At 40.7% G+C, this 13689-nt stretch overlaps 1 protein-coding gene across 1 annotated transcript in view; it reads right to left on the bottom strand.

The window, feature by feature from the left end:
• The window catches only part of PATJ (PATJ crumbs cell polarity complex component), a 212377-nt gene that overhangs the window by 17626 nt on the left and 181062 nt on the right, over positions 1-13689 (bottom strand). The window contains 4 exon segments of the mRNA XM_042463137.1: positions 5076-5180; positions 6327-6449; positions 8495-8535; positions 10226-10343. Coding sequence (XP_042319071.1) covers positions 5076-5180; positions 6327-6449; positions 8495-8535; positions 10226-10343 — 387 coding nt within the window.

Here is a 13689-nt window from a genome sequence, read left to right as displayed (position 1 = left end):
CCAGCAGGCCGTTCCATAGTTTGGGAGCAACTGCAGAGAAGGCCCTCTGGGAGGTAGCAGTTCTTCTGGTTTTTAAAGGCTATAATAGATTCCTCCCAGATGACCTGGATGTGCGGGGCGGATTATATGGGAGTAGGCGATCCCTCAAACAGGTTGGACCCAAGCCATGTAGGGCTTTAAAGGTTATAACCAACACCTCGTACTGTGTCCGGAAACTAATAGCCAGTCAATGAAGAGATTTTAGGACAGGTGTTATTCGGACACTCCTAGTTTTTCTGGTGACCAGCCTGGCTGCCATATTTTGCACTAGTTGAAGTTTCCGGACTAGGCACAAGGGTAGCTCCATGTAGAGCGCATTACAGAAATCACATCGTGAAGTTACCAGTGAATGTACTAGTTTCTAACCGTCGAACCGTCTAACTAAAAATATTGCATGTACAGCGCTGTGTAAATTTACAGCGCTTCATAAATAAAGGTTAATAATAATAATAATAAGTCCTTTACTTCCAGCTGGCGTATCAGCCGGAGCTGATAACAGGCACTCCTGATCGTCACATTCACTTGGTTTGTCATGTGAAGCGACCGATGTAGGAGCACCCCCAGACTGCGAACATAGTCCTTTGTGGAGAGTGTGACCCCATCTAAGACTGGAGGTTGCAACCCTATACCTTTTTTGGGGGCTCCTACTGTAAGTACCTCCATTTTGTCTGGATTCAGCCTGAGTTTGTTTTTCCTCATCCAGCCTAGGCTTGCCATATCCCGCCTGAGGGCAGGACTTTCCCGGTTTGGGGCGGGACCGCATGGTCACAGCCTGGTTTGGCCCCGCCCCCGGGATTGCCCCTGCTCCCTGGCGAGATATAGCAAGCTGAGGGAGGCTTTCCCTTGCTGCTTGGGCTCAGGCCTGCAGGGAAAGCCTCCCTGAAGGGGAGGAGTCTCTCTCTGCCTGGGCTCTGCCCCTGTCGAGGGTGGGGCCCAGGCCCAGAGGGAAAGCCTCCCTGAAAGGGAGGAGTCCCTCTCCGCTTGGGCTCTGCCCCCGCCAAAGGCAGAGCCCAGGCCCAGAGGGAAAGCCTCCCTGAAAGGGAGGAGTCCCTCTCTGCTTGGGCTCCGCCCCCGCCGAGGGCGGGGCCCAGGCCCAGAGGAAAAGCCTCCCTGAAGGGCAGGAGTCCCTCTCCGCTTGGGCTCCGCCCCCTCCGAGGGCGGGGCCCAGGCCCAGAGGGAAAGCCTCCCTGAAGGGCAGGAGTCCCTCTCTGCTTGGGCTCCGCCCCCTCCAAGGGCGGGGCCCAGGCCCAGAGGGAAAGCCTCAGAGGCTCCTATTCAAATGTAGGACACAAAAAATGTGTCCTACATTTGAACATTTTGTCCTACATTTGTTCCGGTTTGGAGGTCCTGATGAATGGCAACCCTAATCCAGCCCATTACCGCCTCAAAACACTGATTGAGGGGAGAAATGCCATTTGTCGCCGTAGCTGCTATCGGGACACGGAGAAGCATATTTGGGTGTCATCAGCATACTGATAACACCCTGCCTCTTGTCTGTGAATGATTTCTCCCAGCGGCTTCATATAAATGTTGAATAGCATCGGGGACAGTATGGCGCCTTGAGGGATGCCACATTTAAGCTCCGTTTTCGAGGAGTGACTCTCCCCAAGCATCACCCTCTGGAATCTACCCGAGAGGAAGGACTGGAACCACTGGAGTGCAGTGCCACCGATTCCTAACTCTCCCAGGCGTTCCAAGAGGATGTCATGATCTATTGTATCGAAGGCCGCTGAAAGGTCTAGAAGCACCAACAGGGTCACACTTCCTCTGTCAATGCCTAGATGAAGATCATCAGCCAGAGAAACCATGGCAGTCTCCACCCCATATCCCGTCCTGACGCTGGTTTGAAATGGGTCTAGATAATCGGTTTCATCCAAGATGACTTGGAGTTGAAGGGCGACAGCCCTCTCGATCACCTTGCTCAAAAATGGCAGATGGGATACCGGCCTGTAGTTCTTCATATCCAGGGGGTCCAGGGAAGGTTTTTTTAGGAGTGGTCTAACAACCGCCTCCTTTAAGCAAGTTGGAACACAACCTTCCCTAAGGGATGCATTGATGACATCTCTAAGAAATGCCATCAAGGCCATGATGGGCAGGGATCAAGGGGACATGTCGTCTTCTTCACATTTCCAAGGATCTTGTCCACGTCATCAGTACTCACAAACTCAAAGCGATCTAGTTTAACTTCATTAACAGGTTCACTGGACACCTCATCAGTCGATTCTGCCCTTATCTGAGAGATTTTATCTGTGAAGTAGTTCTTAAAAACATCACAGCAGGCCGTTGTTGGGTTAAATAAAGGGTTTTGCACAAGTGGAACCTGTGTTAGTTCTCTTACCACCCTACACAATTCGGCTGGACGGGACTCCACAGGCGCAATACATGCAGAGGAGAAAGATATCTGCACTGCCTGTATCACCTCTCTATAGAAATGAATAAATTTCCTATGATGAGTTCTGTCAGATAAGAGTTGAGTGTTGTGCCAGTCGCCCTCTAGTCGTTGTCCAACCCACTTCATTTTCCTCAGATCTTCAGTGTACCATGATTTGCGATTAGAAGCGGATTGGGAAGGACACTTGGGAGCAACTGTGTCGATAGCCTTGGCGAGGTTGGTGTTCCAGGTATTAACCAAAGCTTTGACAGAATCACTGGCATTACCAACCAAGGAACCCTCTAAGGCTTTCTGGAATCCAATTAGTTCCATTAACCTTCAAGGGCGGACCATTCTAATGGGTCCTCAACCCCCAACAGGTCGGACTTTGGCTCTTAGTTCAGCCTTGACCAGGAAATAATCCGTCCACGACAGTTTGGTGGTACTAGTTACTTCCACCCATGGATATTCCTGCTCCATACTAAAGACCGCATCGAGGGTATGACCTGCGCAATGGGTTGGCCTGGAAACCAATTGGGATAGGCCCATGCCTGTCATGGAATCCATGAATGCCAATGTCATTTAGGTTTGGAAAATCATCACCCGGAGTATCAGTGAACTGTCAGAAATTGTCCCTGGTCAAATTGTTCTCAATGTTGAAGTGTAAAATCCCACATGTACTTTTTTTGAAGCAGTGCCAGTCTATTAGTTACCTGTCATCCTTCTGTCTGTTATTTTTGTATTTTGTTCAGATGGTTATCTATTTATATTTACCAAATTTTCCTTCCCATTCCACTTTTTACATTACCACCATGAACAAACTGTGTTCATTAAATCACCATGTAAAAAGGGAAGCCCATGAGTGCATCAAGGCTCCATTCATAGTAGTACAGTATTACAATGTTGCATTCATGGCATTTTTGTAACCTGTACATAGGGGTTGACAAGGGAGGACATGTATTAACATCCATAACAAGCTGCACATGCACTTTCTAAAAAATTAATATTATTGTTTAATGCTATAGTTTTAACTAATTTTATATTTTCAACATATTCCAGTTGATGAATGGAGCATATGAAGCACTGTTAATCCACAGAAAATGGAAGAGAGCACATGTTATCTGCAAAACTGGTTAGTTCATACATAGTTTTCTAATCCTGCACGGTGATACTGGAATAGTGGAACTTACTGTGGTTGCATGGTGATACTGGAATAGTGGAAGTTACTATGAAACACCATTCTGGGATAACACTAGATGGATTCCTACCCTTCCCCCCCCCCCAGCATCATCCCCTACCATCAGCATAGCCAGATGTTGCAGTCTATCAAACAGAGGTAAAAGGCACAACAGAGGCACTGGAAGGATAAGGAAATGACCTGTCATTGTTGATGCATTCCATGACACCATCAGAGAAGTGATGAGATGCAGATATATTAGCCCACCTCAAAGACTTAGAAAGTGTATCCAGATATGTGACAAGCAAAAGAAGATGATAAATAGACAGTGTGATGTTGTGTATTAGTTAGGCAACTATGTGGGACTTTGGAGATGAATGTTCTCACTGAGCCACACAAGTCACTGTCTGGCTTTGGTCCTGTGATTCTCTCAGGCTGACCTACCTCTCTGTGTTGTACAGAAAATGTGAGAAAGATGAGAGCTGTTATGTCACTGCAAGAAGGGTAGGATATAAACATAACCAATAAAACTGACAAAAACACATTATGTCAACTTGCACCCACATAATGGGTATCTTATTTGTTCAAATTAGGATGTATATGGCTTTGATTTGATTTTTTTAATGACTTGCAACCTGCAATTTCAGTAAACTCTTTGATTCTAATTCAACTAAGTGAACCCCTAGTTTAGCTTTGAATATGAAACAATTCATGTTAAATACCTTTAAATCTCATTGATTCTGAATGAGGTGACCAAGCATGTTATCTATCTCTGTCCTGCAGAAATATTAATGAAATTAATGGGACACAAATGTGCTGATTTTTGTTTGGTCTCATTTATTTTTGCCCAGCTTTCCCTCCCAAAAGTTCTGGGCACTCTAGAGAAACATTACATCACTGTAATAAAAGATGACCTGTGATGAAAATTATGCTTTATGAAGGTCAGTCCTATTCTTTTTCAGCTAGCCAGTTTTCACTTTCTCTAAATCTTCTAAGAAAATAAGTGCCTTCCAGTTTACAAACAGAAAAGGAGAATATCTTACTCTGAAACACATATTCTTTACGTCCTCCCAAGTTAAGGGATAACCAGCCATCTATAATTCTAGAGCAATGACATTCTCTCTCTCACTCTCTCTCTCTCAAGTATAAGTAGGTTAAGATGATGAACAGCTCAACCAAAGCTATGTACCAAAAAAAGGAAAACAGTTTTTGCTTCTGAAGTAACAGAAACCAAAAGCACTGATGATTTTTCATGTGCAGCAAGGTCATTTCTCCTCCTTGTTATGATTTTACACAATCATGCTCAGAGCCTGTATAGGCAAGAATAAAGCCTCTTGAATGGAATAATTTCTTGCTTTCATCTTGCATAATTCACACCCGCAAGGACCCTGCCGTGCTGTGATGTCTTATGCTAGTGATGCTCTATCTTCCCTTAAAAACTCCATTTATCTATCCTTATGCAGCTGCATGTTAGATTTATCATCCTACCTGCAGGATAATGCTCCCAAAAGCATTCTTCAACAGATTAACTGCATCAGCGTGAGATAGCCCATCCAATGGATGTCCATTAATACTGACAATTCGATCACCAACCTAAAAAAAAAAAAAAAGGGGGGGGGTTGAAACAGAAAAATTGTCAGCATTAAGGAAAATAGAAAGAGTGTTCAACATTTCTTGCAATGTTGGTATTGCTAGCCACCTTGCTCAGTTACAGAAAGCCAATTTGTACCTCCGCTGCTCAATGAGTGTTCTTCATATTGAAAACAAAGCACTTTTCCTAGAAGTGGCAGCCTACCTACTACAAAATACTAGGAATGTTCTTCTCTGGATTCAGCTAGAACACTGTTTAGGATAGAGTTAGATTGGCCCTTGATTCCATATGCATTAGTTTCATAGTTCATCTTGTTTCATACTATACATGGGGCTTCTCTTGAAAACCATTCAGAAACTTCAACAGCTGGGAAATACTGCAAGCAAAATTTTGATGGGAAAAGTGATCTACAATGCCACACAAGGTGCTGGCTATAGCTAGCAGCCAACTCTAAATCTTTAAAACTCTGAAGAGTTTGGAAATGAACTAGCTGAAAGACTAGCCCTATTTTCATGTGAATCTGCCCATCATTTAACACCAGCTGGCATGATTGTCTATTTTCCTGTTATTTACTAGGGCATAGCTGATGGTAACACATGACAGGGATTTTCCTTGTGGCAGTGGCTCATATGTGGAGCTCCCTGGTGCACAAATTACCTGCAGGAACACTGGAAGCTGCTGTATAGTGAATTACACCATTGGTTCAGTGTTGTAAACACTGACTAGCAATAGCTGTCCTTGGGCTTCGGGCAAGATTTTCTCCTAAGGCTACCTAGAGATCCCTGGTACCCCCTGCTGCCTCCCATCTACAAAAGTCCAGGCTCATGCTAGTGGCAGATGAAAGGATATTATTTGGTGGATGGCCTTGATTCAAGACATAAGAGTATATTAAAGCACAGCTTTCCTCAAGTGCAGTTAATGAAGTCAGTCACAAAGTAAAGAAAGGTGTTGTTATTGTTAATCAGAAGGGAAAAAGAAGCCCCCTTCAGTGCTGAGAATGGATGTGGAAGCATCTATGAGAATATCTAACCAACATAATATAATCCTTCAAACAAAAATATTATATTCTCTTCAGGGAGAACAGAAACAGTGGGGGGGGGGAGCTATATATATAGAGAAAACATTCCTCCTTTCCTCTTTTCACTTACTTTGAGCTTATGTGTACGTGCTGCTACTCCACTGGCTTGAATCATGGCAATGAAGATTGGAATGTCTCCCAGTGGGCTTCCCTTTCCACCAGCTATACTGATACCAAGAGCATCATGTGGACCCTTAACAGAGAGATCATTGTCAGAACCACTTGCTTTGATACAGTTCAAAATACATAACAAAAGTGTGACAGGTAGACTCAAGGGTGTGGACTAGGTTGTCTACTGCAATTTCCATTGACTTAAACAAGTAAAGTAACTGGAGATGACATTTCCCATCCCTGAATTAGTCATTTGAGAAGTCTTCTAGAGATGGGAATCATGCAGCCCCTGGAACATTTTTGTAGTCTTTGGGTCCTTCTTGGTCCCATAATAGCTCCTAGGTACTGTCTTGGATCAAAAGACCAGAATTACTGTTCCTAGATGCCTCCAAGACAAGCACATCTCAGTTAACAAAGTTTCTGACAGTGAAACTTCATTTTGCAGTCTTTTTACATCCATCCATCATCCATTTACACCTTCCTTATTCTCTGTCTAGCTGAACATTTTTTAGGAGCATTAGCATTGGAAGATTGATGGAGGAGGTTGAAGAAACAGACTTGTGGAGTCAGGGTACAGCAGTTTTCTGCAGTAAACAATGTGATAAAGCATGGGATTATTCTTTAGACAATCCTGCTGTAGCTGTGTGTTCATGCCTATAACAGACAGGGTAAAAAGCAGCTGCCTTCTGAATCCCTTACTGAGCATGCAAGAACAGCAAGACAGAGAAAAGGACAGATTGGCCTCACCATCCAGTCCAGCACATGGGGTGAAAAAAGCATAAATGTATTTAGCCACCAAAAAGGAAATCGTAAGAAAAATGGGGACTAGTGAAAAAAATGTCATGGATGAAGCCTTCAGGTAGTCTCTAGAAGATTCGAACTATTATTATTTTCTTATGCAAGGCTTACCTGACCTGATTATTTTATTTCACATATGTATTTTTAGTTCTGAATAAAAACTTTGATGAAACATTTAGAACTACTGCTGCTGCTCTTCCTCTTCCTGCTCCTCCTCCTCTTCTTTTGTTGTATAGGAACCTATCCCTATTCTTTCAATATTCTTTTTGCCTCTGGTACCAAATTCTCTGTTAAAGAAGTTATGCCAGGAACACATCTATTTAATTAACTGAGGTATACATCTATCCTTAAAATTTAGAGGCAGTGCTTTCCTGTGCCTTGTTTTGCTCCCAATTCTCCCAAAAAGAAACTGATTTCTGGCCACTTCTGGTTTTACTTTTTAGAGTTGGTGGGGCCTGTGGTTGGACTTGGGCACTCAAAACTGATCCCTAGGCACTCAGAGGTTGACTATTCCTGGTGTAATGTCCCGTTCCCTGAGCTTCATTCAAAGTGTTCCATCTATTAAAACATTCCTTTACTACTATTTATAATATTGTTTTTAGCAAGAATCAAATCTAAGGAAAAACCCTTGTATACATGTGGATCGTGTGTGGATAGTCTATTCGAAAGCAAGTATATAATATGTCACTGGTCTCTTTGGATGGAACACATTTACCCATTGCCATATGTATCTACAGAATCTGCAACTTCTATGGAAAGTTGAGGTAAAATAATGGCATGACTGCATGCAATTTGCCCTGAGAATATGTCACTCACATGCAAAGGCCTCAAGAATACAGCAATAAAGAAAAATGTGAAGAGCAAACCCCTCATCAAATGTTAATTATACCGTATGTACTTGACTATAAATCGACCTGATATATAAGTTGAGGTCATGTTTTGGGGCCAAAATTCAGGATTTTGATATGACCAGTGGATAAGTTGAGTGTAAAACTTAGGCATATGTAATGAAGGATGTAAATGACAAAGTAAAGGAAAACAATGCCAAAGAACTTTCAAAATTCCAGCAGGCATAACTATTTGTGCACACATACCAAAGTCTGGATGTCTGAGAAAGTGGAAGAGGGTCAGTGCCTTTCACCACACACACACATTTACATTGACCCATGGATAAGGCAACTCAGGTTTTTGGAGTCAATTTTTTGACCTAAATTTCTAGACTGATACATGAATATATACAGTATGTTTACACATTGGAAGAAAGGTAAAGCCTTTCACTTGTAATAAGGGTGAAATGGTCTGAGAACATGAGAAAAAGAAGTCACTGACCCTTGCTATTTCCACAGTCCTTGGGTTCATGTCTGCTCCAACTAATAAGGAAATAAACAATTTATATACTTGATATATAATAGCATAAGGAGACCACAATTTCTAGTTACACATATAGATATATGAAAATCATAACAATCTCATGATATCATATAAAATTTATATTCTTTTTGTTGACTGCTTTATTATAAAGGGCAACCATCCAGATATTGTTGGACTACATCTCCCATCAGCCCCAGCCAATACAGCCAATGGTAAGGAATCCTAAGAATTGCAGGCAGACAACATCAAGAGTGCTGCTCTTTGCCCAACCTCTGCTTTATAAAAGGATCAGATATGGCTTTCAGGTATTATGTCTCAATAAACCAAGTGCTTTACTGCAGTCTTGACACTTTACTCTTTAAGCCATGGGCTGCCAAAGTGCAAATTAATACACAGATTAGGTTGTTGTTGTTGTGGTGGTGGTGGTGGTGGTGATGTGCCTTCAGGTCATTTCTGATTTATGATGACCCTAAGGCAAACCTGTCACAGGATTTTCTTGGCAGAATTTGTTTAGAGATGATTTGCCTTTGCCTTCCTCTGAGGCTGAGAGTGTGTGACTTGATCAAGGTCACCCAGTGGGTTTTCATGGCTGAGTGAGGATTCAAATCCTGGTCTCTAGAGTCATAATTCAATACTCAAACCACTACACCATGGTAGCTTTCTTGGATTAGTTTACCAAATTAATAAAACACACAGGATTATTATAGTACACCTTAGTTCACAGGTGCTCATATAATACTGATTTCACTCAATATATTTTTGCTTCATCAGATTAATCACTGTTAGGATTAATACCATGCTACTTCACTATGTCTATAAATAAATATGGTTAGAATCAACTGCTTGTAAATGGAAAAAACTCCTTATTATTTGAAAATTAAGTTACTTATTTTTTTCAGCAGGTAGAAAGGAATAGATCAACACACTATTACATTAGTGGGTAAAATTAGTGGGTAGCAATCAGTTTTGGCAAGTGGTTTCATAAATGATATGGACCATGTCAAATAGACTGGAGCCAATATGTAGGCAACAGGAATAGCTGGAAAAAAAAGCTAATACATAGTATATGAAAATCTCTTAACCCATACCATATTCCACTGCCAGATAACAGCTTCCTTAATTGAGATAAGAAACTGTTGGTGCCTTCAAAGTTCAAAATCTCTGCTTGTTGTGATAGTAGAATTCAAAGACACAGGAAGATCAGCATGCAAAGGGATCTTGTAGCAGGTTTGATAATAACTGAAAGAGAGAAGTTGGTAGCATGAGCTTTGAGGAAGTAGACTCAAGTCTAGAAAAGCTCATGCTACAAGATCTCTTTGCATATTGGGCTATGACAGTATGGGTCTTTGGAGCAAATGCTCCTTTGGATCTGCTTTCACATATACAAGCATTATTATTACTAAGCAGTCCTTCCTTGTTATAGGTTGAAGAAAAATATTTGGGTTTTCTGAGCTGAAGAAAAACACAAATGGTAGTCACAACTAGCACAGACCCATAGAATCAACAGAAGTTATAAAGTGGTAGCTTACCAAATTCCTATTGATTCTGTGAGTCTACTGCAAGTATGTTTTTTTTTCCTTTTCATTATCAAATATTTTTGTCAGTTTTGAGAGGTATGTGTCAATACATATTGGAATCAAACTTCCACTATAATTCTGAAGGTTAATAACTGCACATGCTGTCCCATACCTGAGCTTTTGTGAAAGGAATCAGTAGATGACCTCTTAGTGCTGACAAAATTCTGCAGAGTGGAGATAACTGGAGCAAATGTAGGGTGAAAGTGGCTATGAACACTGTGTTGGCTTATCTGTAAATGAGGAATACCAGTAAGGTTCAAGGGAAAAACCAACACCTTGTATTTTGTATCAAAGTTTTCCAAAGCAATCACATATACAGTGGATTACAGAAAACCAAATTGATTACTTTGGAAATTTCTTTTGGTATCTGTAAACAGTTCAGAATCAAGACCTGCAAGCCTTCCTTGCTGTATAACTGGACATACTTCTAAAAGCAGTGACAAAGATGTGTTTTAAGAACTCTCCCAGAGAGCTATAGATATTAAAGAGGAAGCAAAATAATTGCCAATACTGTATCTGCATTTAAACGAGATTCAAAATATACATAGATACACAACATAATGCTGTTTGGCTTACTAAACCAAACACATGGGAGTTCATTTAATACCTTTCCTCCTCCCCCCCCTCTAAACCTCAGGTAAAGCTTTGACAGACTAGAAATCATATGTGTGATAGACAATACACGTATTTCTTTAAAACATTTAATTCTTTCATATCTGGGTCTCAGCTGCCAAGTCTCAGTTGTTCAAAGGTTGTGTCTAGCAAAACAGCCATCTCCTCTAGGTAAAATTGATTTTTTTAGGCCACAAAGTGCCAATGAAATGTTGCCAGAATGTGCAGGGTATACAGAGAATTCATTAGCAGTAGCCCTGAGCTTCCCAGAACACTCAAGAGACCAGCAGGGAAGAAGGCAAAGAAATAATACATTTGTTGACCAAGCAACTAATCAGTGTAATAGTTCAGGGAAATCAAGACATCACACATGTTTGGAGACTGGACAGTGGCATCAGAAGGAAGGAAGAACAGTGGAGAAATGGTTAAAGATCCAGGTCAGGCTTTTTATCATGCTGTCATTTGTCTACTGACTTTTATGGGGACATCATAGGATAATGTCATCCCACATTTGTAACCATAACTTGGAAAAAATGTTTAACAGCTACTTCTATAATCTCTTGGCCAGCTTGTCTTAGAAATCCTGGAGTAGTAGTCCCTAACCCACTCACCCCAAAACAACTCCAAGCAGTGTTTGTAACCCTTGATTATCATCTCACTGCTTTAGTCTCTATCCTTTTTTATAATGGAAAACACATTAAGGAGAGAAAGACGGAACAGGTAGTGCCTTCTAACTGGTAGCATGACAGATCCTCCATCTGGTAATATCCATAAACTTCCTGTGAAATTCTAGCTCAGACTAGTTTAACCCTTTTACTTATTCTTGCTGTATGTTGATGTGGATAATACAATGACTTTTTTCACTTCTTTCTCATGTACATTATTAGCCATCATATGGGTTCTAAGGCTAAAAAGCAAGACAAATGCAAAAAGGAATGTATAGTGGGCCCTCGTTATCCATGGAGGATCCGTTCCGGACCCCCACCACCACAAATGCCAAAATCCATGTATGTTCAAGTCCCATTTACTTCAATGGTGGCGTGGCCACCCCACCATTGGCAACAATGGCAATTTGGAGGAGCTGCTTCCTCCTCCTCCTCCTTTTCCCACCTCCCACTGCACTATGCCTTCCTCTTCCTCCTCCTGCCTCAGTGCACCTTTCTCCTCCTCCTCCCACATGTCTTTTGCCTTCCTCCTCCTCCCACCTCGTGCTGTGCCTTCCTCCTCCTTTCCCTTGTGCCAGGTCTTCTTCTTTCTCCTCTTCCTCATGCTGCACCTTCCTCCTCCTCCTGACATGCTGCCCATTTCCCCTCCTCTTTCCCCCCCCCCCCCCCCCCCCCCCGCTTGCCACCCGCAGATGCTCAAATCCACGGATGGCAAGTCTGTGTATAAGGAGGGCTCACAGTGTGAAATAATGAATTTTGACCCAAAACACACTGGAGAAATAATCCAGCTTGAGACCACTTTAACTGCCCTGATTTAATATGAGGGAATTCTGGGAATGGTAGTTTTGTGAAACATTTAGCTTCTCTGTCAGAGCACTCTGGCTCCACAACAAACTACAGTTACCAGCATTTCCTAGCACTGAATTGAGGCAGTTAAAGCAGTCTCAAACTAGATTATTTCTGCAGTGCGTTTTGGCCTTTTTTCTACAAATAATTGCCATATATTCTAAAAGTATATATTTCTTTTTTTCTCAATTATATTCTTTATTGACTATTTTTAAAATAAAAAAATTAAAAAAACATTTTTGAAATTATCATACATCCTCCAGCTGTGTACATAATATTTTCTTGATCGTTATAACTGACAGATGTATGGCATTTATAACATCTTATATAAATTTACTTCCCTTATGTATCTCTCCAGCTTGATATTTAATCTTATTTCTCAACTACCGTTAAGTCTTAGATCGGCTTACTCGCAATGAATTTAATGAAAATAAATTTTCCATTAGTCTTCTATCATATATTTACAATCCTCGCTAACCCATCGTGACAGTTCTGAACCATTCCTCAACCAATTATTATTTCTGTGTATTGATTATAGACCTTTTACTCTTCAAACGCAATTGCTGTATAATTCCCCTTTGTAACCTTCATATAATTTACAAAAGGTTCCCATGTTTTAAAAAATTCTTCCTTTGATTTCCCTTTTATGAGCAAAGTTATGTTGTCCATTCCCATATACTGTAGTCATAAAGCTTGTATATGCAATGGCCAATAGTTGGTTTTTTAAATATTTTTTCAGTTATATGCGTATAATGTTTTAGCAGCAGAAATCATGTAAAATACGTATAAGATTTCCATATTTTCTTTCAACTTGTTCTTGTTCAATCATACTTAAGAATTATAACTTGGGATCCTTATTTATAGTTGTCTTTAATATCTCTACAATAACGGTATGAATATGTGTCCAAAAATCTCGTGCCTTTTTACATGTCCACCAGCAATGATAATATGTGCCAACCTCCTTTTCACACTTCCAACAAATATTTTTACACTTCTTATTCATTTTTGCCAAAATATAAGGGGTTAAGTGCCATCTAAATTGCATTTTTATCATATTCTCTTTTATACCATAATTCGGGGTATATTTGAGCAATAATTTATAAAAATGAGAAATTTCATGTGTATCTTCTTCTTTAATTTTTTTTAAATTTCATTTCACCATTTCCCATCCCTTGAAGTTTTTCATCTGTCTTAAATCTTTCTTTTATACGTCTATATAAAAACCAGTTGCATTTATAGCCATCATTGAAAAGTTCTAATTCTGTTTTTAGTCTTCTTTGCTCTCCATCCAGCATTGTTATATCTTCATAGATTGGCCAGCATTCACAAGACATTTTCTCATTCTTGAACAATGTTTCATTAATGGATGTCCACAGTGGTATTTTTGGAAACCAATTAACCTTTATTTTCTGCCATACATTTAGAAGTGATTTTCTTATAAAATGATTATTAA

This window comes from Sceloporus undulatus, chromosome 4, assembly GCF_019175285.1.
Source record: "Sceloporus undulatus isolate JIND9_A2432 ecotype Alabama chromosome 4, SceUnd_v1.1, whole genome shotgun sequence".
NCBI classification, from domain to species: Eukaryota; Metazoa; Chordata; class Lepidosauria; order Squamata; family Phrynosomatidae; genus Sceloporus; species Sceloporus undulatus.
This window is presented reverse-complemented; position numbering and strand designations above follow the sequence as displayed.